The sequence below is a fragment of the Spea bombifrons genome, chromosome 2, assembly GCF_027358695.1.
Source record: "Spea bombifrons isolate aSpeBom1 chromosome 2, aSpeBom1.2.pri, whole genome shotgun sequence".
NCBI classification, from domain to species: domain Eukaryota; kingdom Metazoa; phylum Chordata; class Amphibia; order Anura; family Pelobatidae; genus Spea; species Spea bombifrons.
Genome location: NC_071088.1, coordinates 94635548 through 94651685, shown reverse-complemented (window position 1 = coordinate 94651685; position 16138 = coordinate 94635548). Strand labels below are relative to the sequence as shown.

General features: G+C 40.6%; 1 protein-coding gene across 1 annotated transcript in view; it reads left to right on the top strand.

Moving 5' to 3' along the window:
• COL4A2 (collagen type IV alpha 2 chain) overlaps positions 1 to 15111 on the top strand; it is a 77902-nt gene extending 62791 nt beyond the window's left edge. The window contains exons 30-48 of the mRNA XM_053455263.1: positions 300 to 461; positions 1736 to 1906; positions 2151 to 2294; positions 2665 to 2790; positions 4018 to 4199; positions 4469 to 4532; positions 4633 to 4707; positions 5114 to 5221; positions 5767 to 5874; positions 6253 to 6324; positions 6407 to 6532; positions 7299 to 7415; positions 7758 to 7919; positions 8865 to 8963; positions 12282 to 12428; positions 12509 to 12625; positions 13202 to 13393; positions 13700 to 13986; positions 14580 to 15111. Coding sequence (XP_053311238.1) covers positions 300 to 461; positions 1736 to 1906; positions 2151 to 2294; positions 2665 to 2790; positions 4018 to 4199; positions 4469 to 4532; positions 4633 to 4707; positions 5114 to 5221; positions 5767 to 5874; positions 6253 to 6324; positions 6407 to 6532; positions 7299 to 7415; positions 7758 to 7919; positions 8865 to 8963; positions 12282 to 12428; positions 12509 to 12625; positions 13202 to 13393; positions 13700 to 13986; positions 14580 to 14834 — 2714 coding nt within the window. The 3' untranslated portion in view covers positions 14835 to 15111. The remainder of the gene's footprint in view (positions 1 to 299; positions 462 to 1735; positions 1907 to 2150; positions 2295 to 2664; positions 2791 to 4017; positions 4200 to 4468; positions 4533 to 4632; positions 4708 to 5113; positions 5222 to 5766; positions 5875 to 6252; positions 6325 to 6406; positions 6533 to 7298; positions 7416 to 7757; positions 7920 to 8864; positions 8964 to 12281; positions 12429 to 12508; positions 12626 to 13201; positions 13394 to 13699; positions 13987 to 14579) is intronic.
• The last annotated feature ends 1027 nt before the right edge of the window (positions 15112 to 16138 follow it).

The following is a 16138-nucleotide window of genomic DNA, read 5'->3' as shown; positions in this document are numbered from 1 at the left end:
TTATGCACTACTTGTTGTGTTCTGTTTGCCCATTGCATGGCGCTGCTGAATAAATCAATAAACTATACATATATTAAGTAATTATAAAAGTAGTAAGTGGCTGTTGATAGAGGCCAGAGCCAGAGGTTAGTTTTCTTTGTTTTGTGGTGCACAATGTGCAGTAGCCCCTTGCATCAAGAGAGCTTTGAATAAGTAACATATATTCTGCATCGTGTTACCTTACAGAATTGTATGCGTTTCCATTTCTCAAGATGCAGTTTCCCTATAATGTTTGTCTCTACTTCTTTTTCCCCATTTAGGTGTTCATGGTAGACCTGGTATACCCGGATTTAAAGGCGTTCAGGGTGATCCCGGAGTCCGTGGCTTTAGCGGCCTGCCAGGACCAGCAGGAGCCTTTGGATTTCCAGGAATGCCAGGGAAGCCAGGGCCAACGGGAGCAGAAGGAACCCCAGGAGCTCCAGGTTAGAGAATGTGGTTTTATACCGTGTTGCATCTCAAAGGGAAACCGAAATGGGTTTTCACAAACTCATGGGTTCCACAAGTAAATGATGACTGTGGTGAAGCCACCATTTGATGACAACAGAAGATCTACTCATTGAGGAGACTTTCTGAATGGACAGATGATAAAAATAGGATTTCAGGAGTTTGTGTAAGAATGCAGAGGGAAGTGCTTGATTGACAATACTATGAAGGACATCGAAAAGTAGAAGAAAACTGCATTCTGAGAATCAAGCATCTGGAAGTTTATAATAGAGTATACTTATTTGCTAGGAAGTAAAACTGAGGGTGGCTAATTATTAAACACAATTGGAGTTATTTCTAACTTAGCCATGATGCCCTTGATTATTTGTGCCTCTGTATTTGGATGCTATGTGTAAAGCTGACAGATTGAAATGTAGAAATGAGTACAAAGAGGGACAGTTATGACTATTTTGGTTCTGTGCAGCATTTTTATCCTTGCATTGTTGCTTTTTTTGCATACAGTACAGATAACACCAGGAATAAAGTGTCAGGAATTAATGGTGCTATGAGAAACATTTCTACAGACAATTTGTTCACATTGTATACTTAGTGGCGAAGGTTAACATTTTATAGCCCAGCACATATTTTGCAAAAGTACAATTCCAAAATAATGCCCCAGCGGGGACAAGGGTAAGTTACAACTACAAATAAACCAATCCCGTTCCCGGGATCAAAAAATACCCTTATTATACCCTTATAATAAGGGTATTTTTTGATCCTGGGAACGGGATTGGTTTATTTGATTTTGCAAAAGTTAAGACATTGACCCCCCCCACTCCAAAAAAAACAAAAAACAAGGTGTACGAAAGTTTATGAGAGTTTACGAGAGTTTATGTTAGTTTGCAAGAAAGTTTCAGCTTCTTGATATCACATTTTTTAAGGACATTTCAGTTCTTCTTAAGCTTCCTAGGATTGGCCCTTTTCATTGCATATCGATATCAAGTATTTAAAATGTGCAGCTCTTATGCAGACTCTCATGTTAATAAATAGACCCGTTGATCAAAATGAACACACTATTTTTTGTTGTAGTAATTGGGGAAAAAAATCACACATTTTCAAGCAAAAGCTTCCAAGTGTATCCCTGGGCGGAATAATAAATACATAAGGAATCCATGTATTTCATGTTCATACATTTTAATACCACAGGTGAATAGATATTGCTTTGAAAGTTTCAGCATATATGGCCATGGCTTTGTTTTTTTGTAATGTGCAGGGCCACGTGGACAGAGAGGCGATGAAGGAGAACAGGGACCACCTGGTCCGGTTGGCATGAAGGGTTTACCTGGAGATACGGGGGATGTGGGATTTGTTGGCGTTAGAGGCAGACAAGGTGAACCTGGCTTTCCTGGTCTAAAAGGCATGGATGGTCTCCCAGGTGCAAAAGGTAACTCATGCTGCTGATGTTTTGTAAAGTTTTTAACCCACAAAGAATAATCAGCTAAATGACACAGAATAAGGTAGGAAACAACATAATGTTCAATTGTGTCAATTTCAAAGCAGCCATCTCGGTAGGCTTGCCATCTTGACTCGGACAGCTGGTTGCCCCATTCTGTTGTATGACAAAAGTGTAGGTATTCAATGATATTTTAATGATAATTATTAATTATTTTTCTTTTTAAATACTCAAGGTGAAAAGGGATCCGCTGGCATGGATGGTTTCCAGGGAATGAAAGGTGTTAAGGGAAGGCCTGCATGGAGAGGAATTAAGGGAGAGACTGGAAATCCTGGTTTTCCTGGAGTAAAAGGGGTCCAAGGTGTTCTAGGCACAAAAGGTATTGGTTAATTATCAATTTTGCGGTGGCTTATAATGTGGCATTATATACCATGAAATATTATCATTAACAAATGTTTTCTCTAAAACGTATTGACAAATTGAAACTTTTCAAGTAGATGATATCTAGATTTTCACATGGCATAGCCACTTACTATTCAGAAGCTTAGTCTAGGGTTCCAGGCACCATCAGATTCAATAAAATAGAAGGGATTTGTAGGTATGTTGAACACTGAAAAGCACAAGCAGCCTATGGGCTACGTGGACACTGTTTTAAACACAATGAGGCATCCTATAAACACTGCTTTCTTGGTGTAGCTGAAACTTCTCAAACTTTGGATTTTTTTACATAAATATGCTTTCTTCTATAGGGGATCGTGGGACAATTGGGAAACCGGGGGAGCCACCCCACATAAATCCAGAGATGCTTGTGGTTGTGAAGGGGGAGAAAGGAGATCACGGCACCCCTGGATTTATAGGATTCACTGGACATAAGGGTAAGACGTTTCACTTTGTTGCCCGCAGAGGATTCAGTCTTTTTATTGAGGTGTTATATTATCCTCAAAGAGAGGAGACCAAACAGTCATTAGACCGCCTGATCTTGCATGCATCAGCAGGAAGATTCTGTAAGCCAAGCTGCTTGCGAGTTGGGACTTATATGTTGTGATATCTTATTCACGTTGCATGAAAAAATAGGTTCAATCCAACAGATTTATTGTTACGGTACAAATAAAATAATACACAAAATACAAAGCAACTCCATTCTGGATTACTATGTAAACAGACAGCTACTGTAGAGCTGGACAACTAAACAGTTTACCAGCAATTTCACTTGCTCTTTAACATGCACATAAAGTACCTGTTTTCAAGTTTGGTTTCTTTGCTGAATACACGTTCCAGCCTCCTTGGGCTTTTGCATTCACTGAATTCTCAGCAAGAAAACCCTCTCAGCTGATTGCCTACCTTCCATTATACATTGACAAGTAGTGGGTCGGAGCAGAGGAGATGGTGAGATCCAGCAAAACCTCTGGAGAAAAAAGATAATTTACCTTTTTTGGGCCCATCCAATGATGCGCAAAGCCATGAATCCTCATTTTTGGCTGAAGGAAAGGGACAAATTAAAAAGTAAAAGCTGGATTTTTTTATAAAAAAAAGTGTTTGCATGTTCTTATCTGCAATTCACAAACGTTGCAGACACTAGCAGATTAGTGTAAATTGTGTTAAGAGTGTGAGGACATGCAACCTCAGTGGAGTTATACCATAAAGGGACACTACTACCATCATAGGCACTTTAAGGAGACACATGGCCTCTTTCAATTTTCGTGTGGTGCGTTTTGCAAATGCATGGGGGGACTCTGCCTCCTCCAGCTACATGTCCTGCATGAGATAATTTCAGATGAATGCATCTCACTGCATGTGATGAACTCACCACCAGTCTGCTCCAATGCTGGTCCTGCAGAACACTGCATGCAGGAGTCTGTTTAGACCCCAGACTCAGATTCTGGGTCAGATAAGTGTTCTTTCATGTTTTGGAAGAATGCATAGTAAAGTACTCCCACTTTATGGACAATGTATACACACTCAGTACTTTAATATACATTCTACTATAGTGGGGGTATCAGGGACATTAGACTTGCTAAAAGACCCACACTTTACAGGGGCAGAGAAAAAACTACATGAGCAGATGTATATGCTTTTATTAAAACTTTTTTTCTTTCCCCTAGGCAGTAAAGGAATGCCTGGTTCTCCTGGTCAGTCAGGAATACCAGGTTTACCGGGCATGCCAAGCTTTGACTCTGGTGAAAAAGGAGAATCTGGAGACCTGGGCCCAGGTGGTGTTCCAGGGCTGCCGGGACAAGTTGGCCCACCAGGCATTCCTGGATTCCCTGGATTCACAGGCCCCAGAGTAAGACAGCGGAACATACTTTCACTCTTCTTTTATTGCAAGACTCATGACAACACTAAGACCCAAGTAGAAAAAGCCTAGTAACAAATTGTATGGAAATAAGTGTTTCACAGAATTGTGTTATGTTAAATCACATGTCCAATTTAGACAGATGAATGTATACGAGAGAGAAATAAAGGAAATAAATTGGAAATACTAATTATGAAATTATTATTATTATAACCTAATCGATCAAGACAACTACTAAACAATACTTTTTTCTTATGCAGGGAACAAAGGGGCTTCCTGGTCTCTTTGGGTTTCCAGGCGATAGAGGTGATCTTGGAGAAAGAGGTTTGTACTAAAATCAATACTAGGTCACAATTATTGACAATAAATACAAAGTCATTATAACATGTAAAATCTGATTCTGTACCATATGTGTGATCTACAGGAGACCCAGGAGACATCATAGATTTACCTGGAGAAAGGGGAGCAAAGGGTGAACCTGGTGATTCTGGACTGCCAGGTATTTACTTCTCCTACTTTTAAGAAGAAGGTGGATAATTATAATTAAATTATACATCCATAATAATATTATTCAATGTAGAAGAACAATCATTTCTCAGACAATACTGTTGGGACTACCCATGTCATTGGTACCAACCTACTAGTACAGATGTTTTCGTCTCTCATAATACACCAGTCTGTGGCAAAAATAGTAACATACAATCTGGTGGCAGATAAGAACTACTCGACCTTAGTCATGTAAAGACTCAAACCTTAATAAGTTTTGGTCTTGTCTTAGATTCAGGATAACCATTTGGCCCATGCATGTTTAAATTCCCTCACCACATTAGCCTCTACCGCTTCTGCTGGCAGTCTGGGATCCTTTTCATTTTATATGAGAAAACTGAAGACCTCTTTCTTTTCAGGACTGAGAGGAACACCTGGAGAAAAGGGAACAGCAGGAGATAATGGTTTGCCAGGCATTGAAGGTGTAAAAGGACAAACCGGACCACCAGGAGAAAAAGGGCTACAAGGTGACCTCTCCCTTTAATAGGACATTCACTAAATACAAAAACAGTTCTGGCCATCAAAGCCCTTGACTCTAGGGTCCTCCAGTAGAAGTGGAGTCTATAAGAAGAGATTCAATTTAGTCTGCACTTGAACCTTCGTGCTAACACTCACAATACAACTCACATATTCACAATTTTACTGTTTGTGGATTTTACAAGTACCTGTGACTTACAGGTGAGGGCATTCAGATTCACTGTGAAGCTGCAGGCAGTTGCAGGCAGTTAAATTGCAAGTTGCCTTCAGATATTTATACATGTCCTGCATGGGAGTGTATGCAAGTTGTTTTTTTTTTATTTTCTTTGATTGCAAATGCGAGTTGGCTTTACAGAATTTGGGAGTTGGAGTTTTGTTGCTGCAATTTTATTGCCAACTAACAAGCTGAGACTTGTTGCTCATAAGAGCCTTATCGAGTATGAGATAGCCAAGTTTTAAGTTTTTTGCCTTTTGAGATTGACATATGTCATTAGCATTATGACAAACTGGATGAAATGTTTTCCTTCTGCTACAGGTTTTCCCGGCCAGGTTGGATTACCAGGCTCCCCGGGAGATCAAGGATTTCCAGGAATTGATGGCACTAAAGGAAATGTTGGAAACCCAGGTTTACCTGGTCAGCAAGGTGAGTCGAGATATTACATTAGATGCTTCCAACCAAATTTCTTTAAATGTGCATGTAGACCAGAAGAAACACATCTGTTCAGTATATTCATGTTGTGTGTTAGAAATGCAAAGAGTTGCAGTACATTTGTTGTAGGTATATGTTATAATCCCCTAAATATTAGTGCTGAGGAAGCAGATTAAAAAAAATCTGCACATCTGGGTTACATTTTAATTGTCGGACACTTGAATTACCCAGACACAGACTTGAATACTGGAACAAGTACAGTAAAATAACATTGTTGTGCAGTCAGTATACAGTATATGTGATTTGGGACTATGGTACTGGCTGGGTTGGCATTTTTTTCATCAGACAGATAAGTGTGTGTTTTTGCGACAGGTTTTCCAGGTTTAAGAGGAATCTCGGGACTTGATGGCCTGCGAGGTACAAAAGGATATCAAGGAGAACCAGGTACAGCCATTTCCAATCCAGCACTAACTATTAGTCCAAAAAACAGACAGGAATACGAACTTTTGTGATTTTACCTAAACAGGAGCAGATAATTTTGGTGTGCCAGGGATGAAAGGCCTCGGCGGTTCCAAGGGCGAACCAGGCGATTATAGCACAGTCGTTGGCCTCCCTGGTGAGCCAGGTGCTAAAGGAAGCAGAGGGGACTCAGGTTAGTCATATTTCTGAGATGTTTCAAAATGAATATTGATGTATAAATGTCTAAAATCTCACAAAATAAGGAGTAAACTATAATACAATGATGTATGTTATTTTATTTAGATGTTTGTTGAAATATGATGCATGGTTCACATCATTGGAAATTGATCTTGCGTTTGCTTGTCATATACATATGTTACATATTATTGTGAAATAGATGTAAATGACAATGCATTTGTAGTACCCTTTTTCTTCATTGTTTTGTGTATACCATTTACTTGGTATTGCATTCTGCCGCTTTGTATATTAGGTAATGCATTGGCAATGCATTAATGTTTTATTTTTGACTACCTTAGTAGTTTGTCTGTTGTAAACACAGCTATGTCACAGCTGGTGTTTCGATCTATGAATGAAATTATGAATACAGTTATGTGCCACCTTCCCCAAGATGGAGAAATATGTATTTGTCATTTATTATGTATAAAATGTGGTACATTTTTATATATCACTTTATTACATTAAAGATCTTCGCCACTGCATCATTCACATTGTCTGTACTGAAGTGTCAGAGATACAAAATAGCCTTTTCTCATTTATAAAATATTTTGCAAATGTTTAAATGCACAGCTTACAGATGAAATGGGTAAAGACCAACAGTACATCGAACTCCAATACAGAATATCCACTATCTTTCTTTGCAGTCCTATGTATTCCTATTTTTTATGTTGCAGACATATTGCCGGATTGTAATCTAATAAACCAACTTCTCCTCCTCTTAGGTTTACCTGGCTTTAGAGGTCTTCCCGGATTGCTTGGACCACGTGGCCTGCCAGGGTTTTCCAATATATCTGGAATACCCGGAGATGTGGGAGATCCAGGACTTAGCGGGTTACCAGGTAACATGTTTGTCTCTTGTAAAAGCTATATTAATAGAGCATTACATTTGTTGTTTTTGGGAAAGTTGAAATAGTGCTTTGTACATCTTGGCTCTAGCAAAGTAATACCTTTTAAAAAGTATATGATTTGAACAGCCAAGGCATCTGGTTCCATGGATCAATCTTTAAAGCTTATGGCCATGTTCTCTGTGGCAACTGTTAACTGAATTTCAGGCAGTGGTTAATGGTTTGAACTATGTACATTTGTTTGAGCTATCTGAAATCAGTTTAGTTTTATGGTAATGTGAATATACAGTATTAATGATACCGATAGACTGCTGCTTTAACTGGATGGTCTTTCAGGTTTTCCAGGTTCACAAGGAAGTCCAGGTATTTCCGCTTTGCCGGGAACAAAAGGAGTAGAAGGACTATTTGGGCTACCAGGAAATTACGGTGCCAAAGGAATTCCTGGTGACAGAGGACCACAAGGCTTTACTGGAATCCCTGGTATCTCTGGACCAAAAGGTATCAAATATATATTTTCTCATCCCAAAAAATGTCTGTTCCATATCAATGTTTTTGTTGTATAGCTAATAAGTGGGTGCCTTTTGAGTGTAGTGTGGTTCACTGAAGCCATGTAAGTTCTATGTGGTTGGTTTGTAGTGTATATAGGTCATAAACAATCTTTACTCATTTTTCAGTTCATTGTGGGCCCATTATTTGTCGGACAACAAATTCCCATTTGTTTTGAATTTTTACATTCAGAAACAAAAATCATTGTCTGGCGCCCACATATATCACTCTAACTCATTCTCTTGTACTCTCTTTCTCACACTCTTATTCTCATTCATTCTCTTTTTCAGGCTCTTGAAATGTCTTCCACTTCAATGTTTCGAAGCTCTGCTTCTTCTCTAGCATCTTATTTTTTCTCTTCTGTCTTCAGTCTTCTTTCTTCATCCACATCTCCGCGGACATGACCTCCTGCTGAATATCTGCAAAAATGGTGGAGCTTCCGGTGATGTCCTCTCCTCCGATTAGATGATCAAGGGAGGGGGTGTTCCCAGAAACTTCGCCATTTTACCAAAAATAGCCTCCCATGAACAAAAATTCTCTCTCCAATCCTCCAATTTTGGGAGAGGAACCACTGAAAGCATTTCACGGAAGTTCACGGGGAGGTCATGTCCGCGGATATGCAGATGAAGAAGGACAAGAACAAGTCTAGTGTACATATTGCCATATATGCTGAGTAATGTATATGAACTTTGTGATGTTGATGGGTGCCATATGTGATGTGTGGGATCTAGAGAGTTGTTAAGGTGAGAAATGGTTGGTGCGTGAGCACGAAGACAGCTTCGGGGCAAAGTTATTTGTCTATACATTGTTTTCCAATGAACACATTCTTTCTTTCAGGTTTTCCATAAATACATTAGTAAAATACGTGCAAATTATATTATATTTTTAAATTAACAGGTCATAAAGGTGACCAAGGAGTGATGGGGTTTATTGGAATAACTGGATTTACAGGAGAAAGGGGACCTCAAGGAGTGAAAGGTGACAGGGGACCAGCAGGTGAGTGACAAAATGTCTACAGTTTTAATGTCAATTGCGACAAAACATACCATGTGTTATATCCATAACCGTAAATGTAATGGTTTTTGCCCCCTAACACCAAACTGCAGAGGGTGAGAGGACAAGATCTCTGCATGTTAAGGTCCTTGACTAAATGCTTTTTTGTCTGTTTCTATATTAAAGGCACATGGCAATGGAACAGGTGTTGAAGCTAATTAAACTCTTAATTCTGTTGCTGTTCTACCCAGTCAGGGACCATAGGAGAATATTAGATTTAGGGCTGCAACTAACGATTATTTTAATAATCGATTAGTTGGCCGATTATTTTGTCGATTAATCGATTAATCGGATAAAAAAATACATTATTTTAAATTGAAGAAAAATTGCAATAAAAAACGTACAATTTACACTTTCATCTCTTTATTGCAATGGCCTCTCTCTATTCACCTTCTTATTTTACTGACATAATAATAAAAGCTACAAGAACCCAAACATAGTGCTTCTCAAACTAGGTTTTAATACAAAGTTATTAGTAAATATTAATTCATATGTTAACTATTTTTCATATTTAATAAAAACTGAGAAAAAAGCCTTGTTTAAATTTTTTTATTTACCAAACTGCCCCCAGTTATGCACATCTGACCCCCAGCTTGCCACTCTGCCCCCATATATCCCTTATACCTCTTATATGCCAGATTCCACTGTGCCCCCTGATATGCCACTGTGCCCCTGATATGCCTTATACTCCTTATATGCCAGTGATATGCAACTGAGCCCCCTGATATACCTTTTACCCCCAGATTTGTTTTATGCCCCCCTGATATGCCTAATATCGATGTCTTATACCCCCTATATGCCACTGAGCCCCCTGATAAACCTTTTACCCCCAGATATGTTTATGCCCACCTGATATGCCTAATATCCATATGCCTTATACCACCCTATATGCCCTAAAAATTCATAATACCCCCCATACACCACTATAACTCACCCATACACCACTCTGGCTCCTCCCCCTCCCATACACCACTCTGGCTCCTCCCCCTCCCAAACACCACTCTGGCTCCTCCCCTCTCTCATACTCCACTCTGCCTCCTCCCCCCTCCCATACACCACTCTGCCTCCTCCCCCGCCCATACATCACTTTGGCTCCTCCCCTCCCATACATCACTTTGCCTCCTCCCCCTCCCATATACCACTCTGCCTTCTCCCCTCCCATACATCACTTTGGCTCCTCCCCCTCCCATACTCCACTCTGCCTTCTCCCATACACCACTCTGGCTCCTCCCCCTCCCATACTCCACTCTGGCTCCTCCCATACTCCACTCTGCCTCCTCCCATACATCACATTGGCTCCTCCCCCTCCCATACATCACTTTGCCTCCTCCCCCCTCCCATACTCCACTCTGCCTCCTGTGAACCTCCGTTTCTGACAAGACACCAGGGAGCCGGGTAGAGAGGCAGAGTGGCGTATGAGAGGGGGAGGAGCCAGAGTGGTGTATTGGAGGGTGGCTCCCATACACCCCTCTGACTCCTCCCCCCTCCCATACACCGCTCTGCCTCTCTAACCGGCTCCGTTACTGAAGGCACTTTCATTGCAGCTTCATAGAAGCCACAGTGTAAGTGAAGGTGAGTAACGGAGTCTGTCTGTGCGATGCAGACCCTCACCGGCTATCAGAGAGGATGATTCTCTGTCAGCCGGTGGGGGTCTGCATCGCACAGACAGACTCCGTTACTCACCTTCACTTACACTGAGGCTTCTATGAAGCTGCAGGGAAAGTGCCTGTCAGTAACGGGTAGAGAGGCAGAGTGATGTATGGGAGGGGGGAGGAGGCAGATGGGAGGGGGAGAGAGACGGAAGTGAGAGACCGGCCGACAGTGAGGGGAATCCCGGTCCCCTGCAGCGTTGCGGGGGATCTGGATTCCGGTGTTATAATCCGATCTCTGTTTGAGGATTAAACAGATTTTCATTATCGATTATTATCGATTTTATCGATTAGTTGTTTCAGCTCTAATTAGATTACTAATGGCTGTTTCCGAAGACTATACAAAACATCCCTTCAGATGTTAGCTGTGATAAGATATTAATTTTTATCTAGCAATGGAATGTTTGATTCCCTCAGAAAATGTCTTTGATGTGTTTCAGGGAGGCCTGGCAGCCAAAGGCCTGGGGGGCAAGTCTAGTCAAAGGGGCCCGTTGCGCCACCAAATTTCTAACACATATTGATGTAACGTGATGGGATTGGGAGTACATCAGTACACTTAAAAAAAAGTCATCATACACACGACGTCTGAAGACACAATTTAGTGCCACTCATCCTTTTTAATAAAATATTTAGATTGAAACAGAGCAAATAACCACAAAACCTTTACTTTTCCTCTCACTGATTTCTGGGCCTAGAAAGTTTTGTCTTCTGAAGTAACTACAGATTCAGGAGGGCGTTGGTGCATGTGTTTGGGTGTCGGTGTGGCAGAGCCTGTCCTGGTGTGTGTTTGGTCTGTGATGTCCCCAGCCAGCCCCCCTCCCTTGTGTATTGATTCCCCCTTTTGTACTAGTTAATGTACCCTTGTGTATTGCCCCCAGCCACCCACCCCCCTTTGCTTATTGATTTATGTGATGCCCCAATCACAGCCACCCACTTTTTGTATTTAATTGTTGTCCTAAGGCAGCCCCCCTTTGAATATGGGTCCCCTTCCACCTACCACCCCAACTATTTTTTTTATTTTTTTTAATACTTACTTTTTTTGCTGGCTTCCTTCTCTGCAGACTGCTCTCCTCTAACGTGCTCTTCTCCCTGTCACGAGGAGCTGTTCCATGTGAGCACCCCCCTTGAGCGGCATGTCGCGTCTTCAAAGGGGCGACACAAAGAGCATCACTGAGGCACTGAGCGGCATGGTGCAGGCACGCCGGCCACTTAATGATTTTAAAGCCGCAGGCGTGGCTTTAAAACTCGCAGCCGCAGTGACTGCAGTGGCAATGCTGAAGGCTTTTGCCCTGCATTAATGACAGCCCTGACACGGCCGAATCAGCCACCTCAGTGGGCAGCCACACGGCTGTTTAATTTAGATTAAGGGCGACCTGGGGGTCAATTGCCCCATGGCCCAGCCCGCCCCTAATGTGTTTTCATCTGGGTTATTTCAGTTACTGCAGGAGTTGTAGAAGTAAAATGTGTGGGCTCTGTGAACTAGCATTATTATACTCAACACGGCATTGTTTCATTCTATACACAAGTGTATAAACATGCACACATTGAGGAGTATATGAAGGTCACTTTGAATATGGGGAAAAGCAAAATGTTCCCTTTTATGTTTTAAAAGGCTTGCAGGGACCTCAAGGCATTCCAGGTTTGCCACCTGCGCCAAGGCAATTAATAGCAGATCGCGGAGTTCCAGGGCCTCATGGAATTGTTGGTCCACATGGTGTCCCAGGTGATGTTGGACCTAAAGGTCCTCCAGGAGATAAAGGTATGCTTGGATACATTTGATAATATTATCTGTGTGGTACTATAAAGTGGTCTCTTACTGTATGTTTTCTGCCTCTTTAGGTCTTACAGGTGTACCTGGTAAAGAAGGATTACCTGGTATAACAGGTTGGCCTGCTACACCTGGCTACAGAGGAGAATCAGGATCCATGGGAGAAAGAGGTCCCACTGGTTATAAAGGTAAACAACCAATGAGATAAAATAAATTGAATTCATCCTAAATTGATACTCTGTGTTTTTGAGCCTGCCACCTTGTGTTGGTGCAAGGAATGATCTTAAAATCTTTCAAGCAAGGAGATCTATGCATTTGATACAACAAGAGAATATTGCAAAATATATCTGTGCCATAGAGGCCAGAGATTTTTCTCCTACCCCACTAGACCAGCAGAAAGTCCAACCCTTGTCTTTCCAGCGCATGTACAGACAACGAGCAGCTAGACACCAACCCTCTGACTGGCTACTGTTTGTGTTTTGTTTTAGCTCATGTTCTAGCATTTTGTATTACAGAGTAATGTGTAAAACCTCTGTTTTATTTATGTTTTCAGAATTGGTTGGAAGGATTAAGGTCATTAAATCTGTTATGTGACATTAAGCACCATAAATCTTCAAAGTAATTTATTTTAACTTGGGTTTCGGTTATACAGCCTTTCGCTTTGCATGTTCTAGACATCTGTCTGCACCACCTTCTCCTAAGTCAGGTTTGCATCAATCATGTTGTGCCCTTGCAGCTGATGATATATGGCGCATGTTTTGCAGGTGTTCCTGGGTCACCAGGTACTCCAGGGCTGCCAGGTATGCCAGGAAGAAGCGTCAACATTGGCTATCTCCTGGTGAAGCACAGCCAGACTGACCAAGAACCAATGTGCCCTGTTGGCATGGCCAAGTTATGGAGCGGATATAGTCTGTTATATTTTGAAGGACAGGAAAAGGCACACAACCAAGATTTGGGTATTTTATTTCTTATAAAATAAACTATATTTTTGTGCACTCAGTGGGGAAGGCCAATATATATACCTACTTATCTTTGGATTATATATTTGTATGAATATTAATCTAGAATGTTGTGTTCAGGCTAATGGATAATAAACAGTTCATTGTTCTCTAGTGAGGTGGGAAGCTTTAATAGTAAAATGAGGTTATTCAGTTAACATTAAGTAATGGTATAGTACTATAAACTATTTCACTTGGACATGGACAGTACATGAATTTGGCACACACCAAGGATGGAAAGTGAACTCTGGTTTGTATCCACAGGTCTGGCTGGATCATGTCTGCAGCGTTTCAGTACAATGCCTTTCCTGTACTGCAATCCAGGTGACGTTTGCTACTACGCCAGTCGTAATGATAAATCCTACTGGCTCTCAACCACAGCTCCCCTTCCAATGATGCCAGTAGTTGAAGAAGAGATTAAACCATACATTAGCCGTTGCACAGTCTGCGAGGCTCCAGCAGTTGCTGTTGCTGTCCACAGCCAAGATATGTCTATCCCACACTGCCCTGCAGGCTGGAGGAGTTTATGGATTGGATATTCCTTCCTCATGGTAATCCTTTTTTCCTTATATAAAAGATATGACATTTCAAACCAGTCAAACTCTTATTCAGCTATTGTGTACAGGTGTCATATGATAAAATATGCTACATGCCATTGCTACCAGTTATCTTATGCCCAATAGGGGTGTTGCACATTTACCCATCAAGTGCCCAAACATTTTTTCTGTTTTGTATACATTGGTATCCAGTGCAAAATGAAACATTGTGCAGTCTTTTTTATTTTGTCGTTTACTTACAGTAGACTACAATTTAAATTACAGAAAATATCAATTACAGAATCTGCTTGATTTTAGAATCATTCTTTAAATATCTTAAAACCAAACAAGCATATGACACAAATAACTGAAAATGGAAAATAAATATATATATATATATATATATATATATCTTATTTGCATCTTACAGCAGAAATCCAAATGTATAATCGTTAACAAATAATCCAAAATGTCCTGCCTTTACTGGTATTATGTGATACTCTTGACGTTTTGCGCATTCTAAATGTCATTTTATATATATATATACATAAATTTATAAGTTGTATGTGCCCAATTCCTGATGTTTTACTCTTCTTTCTTTGGTACAGCACACTGCGGCTGGAGATGAGGGTGGTGGACAGTCCTTGTCCTCCCCTGGCAGCTGTTTGGAAGACTTTAGGGCCACTCCTTTCATTGAATGCAATGGTGCCCGTGGGACCTGCCACTACTTTGCAAATAAGTATAGCTTCTGGCTTACAACTATTGATCAGACTTTCCAGAGTTCTCCTTCTGCTGATACATTGAAAGCAGGGCTGATTCGAACTAACATCAGCCGATGCCAAGTGTGCATGAAGAATTTGTAACAGCAAATAAAGATTTTTTTAATAAAAAAAAAAACAAGACACTAAACAAAATTTATATTGGTGCTCAATTTTAACTTATTACCTCACAAGCTATAAATTGATTTGAAATGTGTTAAAATATACTTTTATATGCATATATTTTGTATTTTAACCACCCTATGCACTAAGCTTTACTTCAACATGCTTGAATTAAGACCTTCTCTGCTGGTAAACGAATTTGTCACTGAATTGACATATTACATCTTTAACCCAATAAAATAACCTTGTGAGTACATTAGTATATCTCCCACATTGTGATGCCTTGCTTATCTCCCATCATTTATAACAATAATAAACAGCTGTGGGTTCTGGGTAATGTTCTAATGTATAGATTGTAAATTCATTATTTTTAGATAGTGGTTAATATCTAGGAGAAAGTGACAGTGTTACAGATCAAATACACAATTAATCACAAGACTACAGCCCAGTGCTGGAGCACCCAGTGGTACCCTGCCATGCTCCATCATAAGCATCCTCACTGTGACCCTCATATAGTGAAAATATAGATGATGAGGTTGGACGTCTCTTGGGATGGCATATAGACATTATTCCAAATTGACATGGTATGTCCCCTGAGCATACCTGGGAACCTCACAGAGCAGGCTACCGAGAGCTCTCTCCCTTGTCTAAGGGTGTCACTCTACGAGGGAAAGGAGAAGCAACACAAAAGGCGAAGGAGCTAGCTCAAACAGCATTAAATTGGTTGGGAGTGGGAAGGTATTTGGGCGGCCAGTGGGAGCGGATAAACAATGCTCCTCTGCTTGGAGAAACAGGAGAGTGACCCCCTCAAAGCAGCACTTCGCCCGGTGACTCCAGGTCAAACCCTGATACATCTCATCACCAAACTTTATGAAAAAGAATGTTAAAAAAAAAACTATCAGAGATGATGTGTATTGTAAAAATAAATAGCATGTCACACCTGCATATTGTGTGAGATATGTGGCATGTTGTACATAACCAACTGCATAATAAGGTCTACATATAGATCAGGAAGGCTTGACGTAAGGAATTACGCGTACTGTCAAATCTAATGTCTTTGAACCAATTACCCAGAACCCTGTGGTGTTTTCACAATATTTTACTAACATCTCAAAAATTCTTCCAAATGTGGAAGATATATGAGTTCATACAAGTGTTATATTCTATCTTCTTTTATATTATGTGCAACTGGATGGCTTATTTTCCATTACAAGCACTGAGGCTTGACAGTTATTGTGTACATACGCTTGTTCTGTTATCCAAAAATCTATACACACTAAACATAC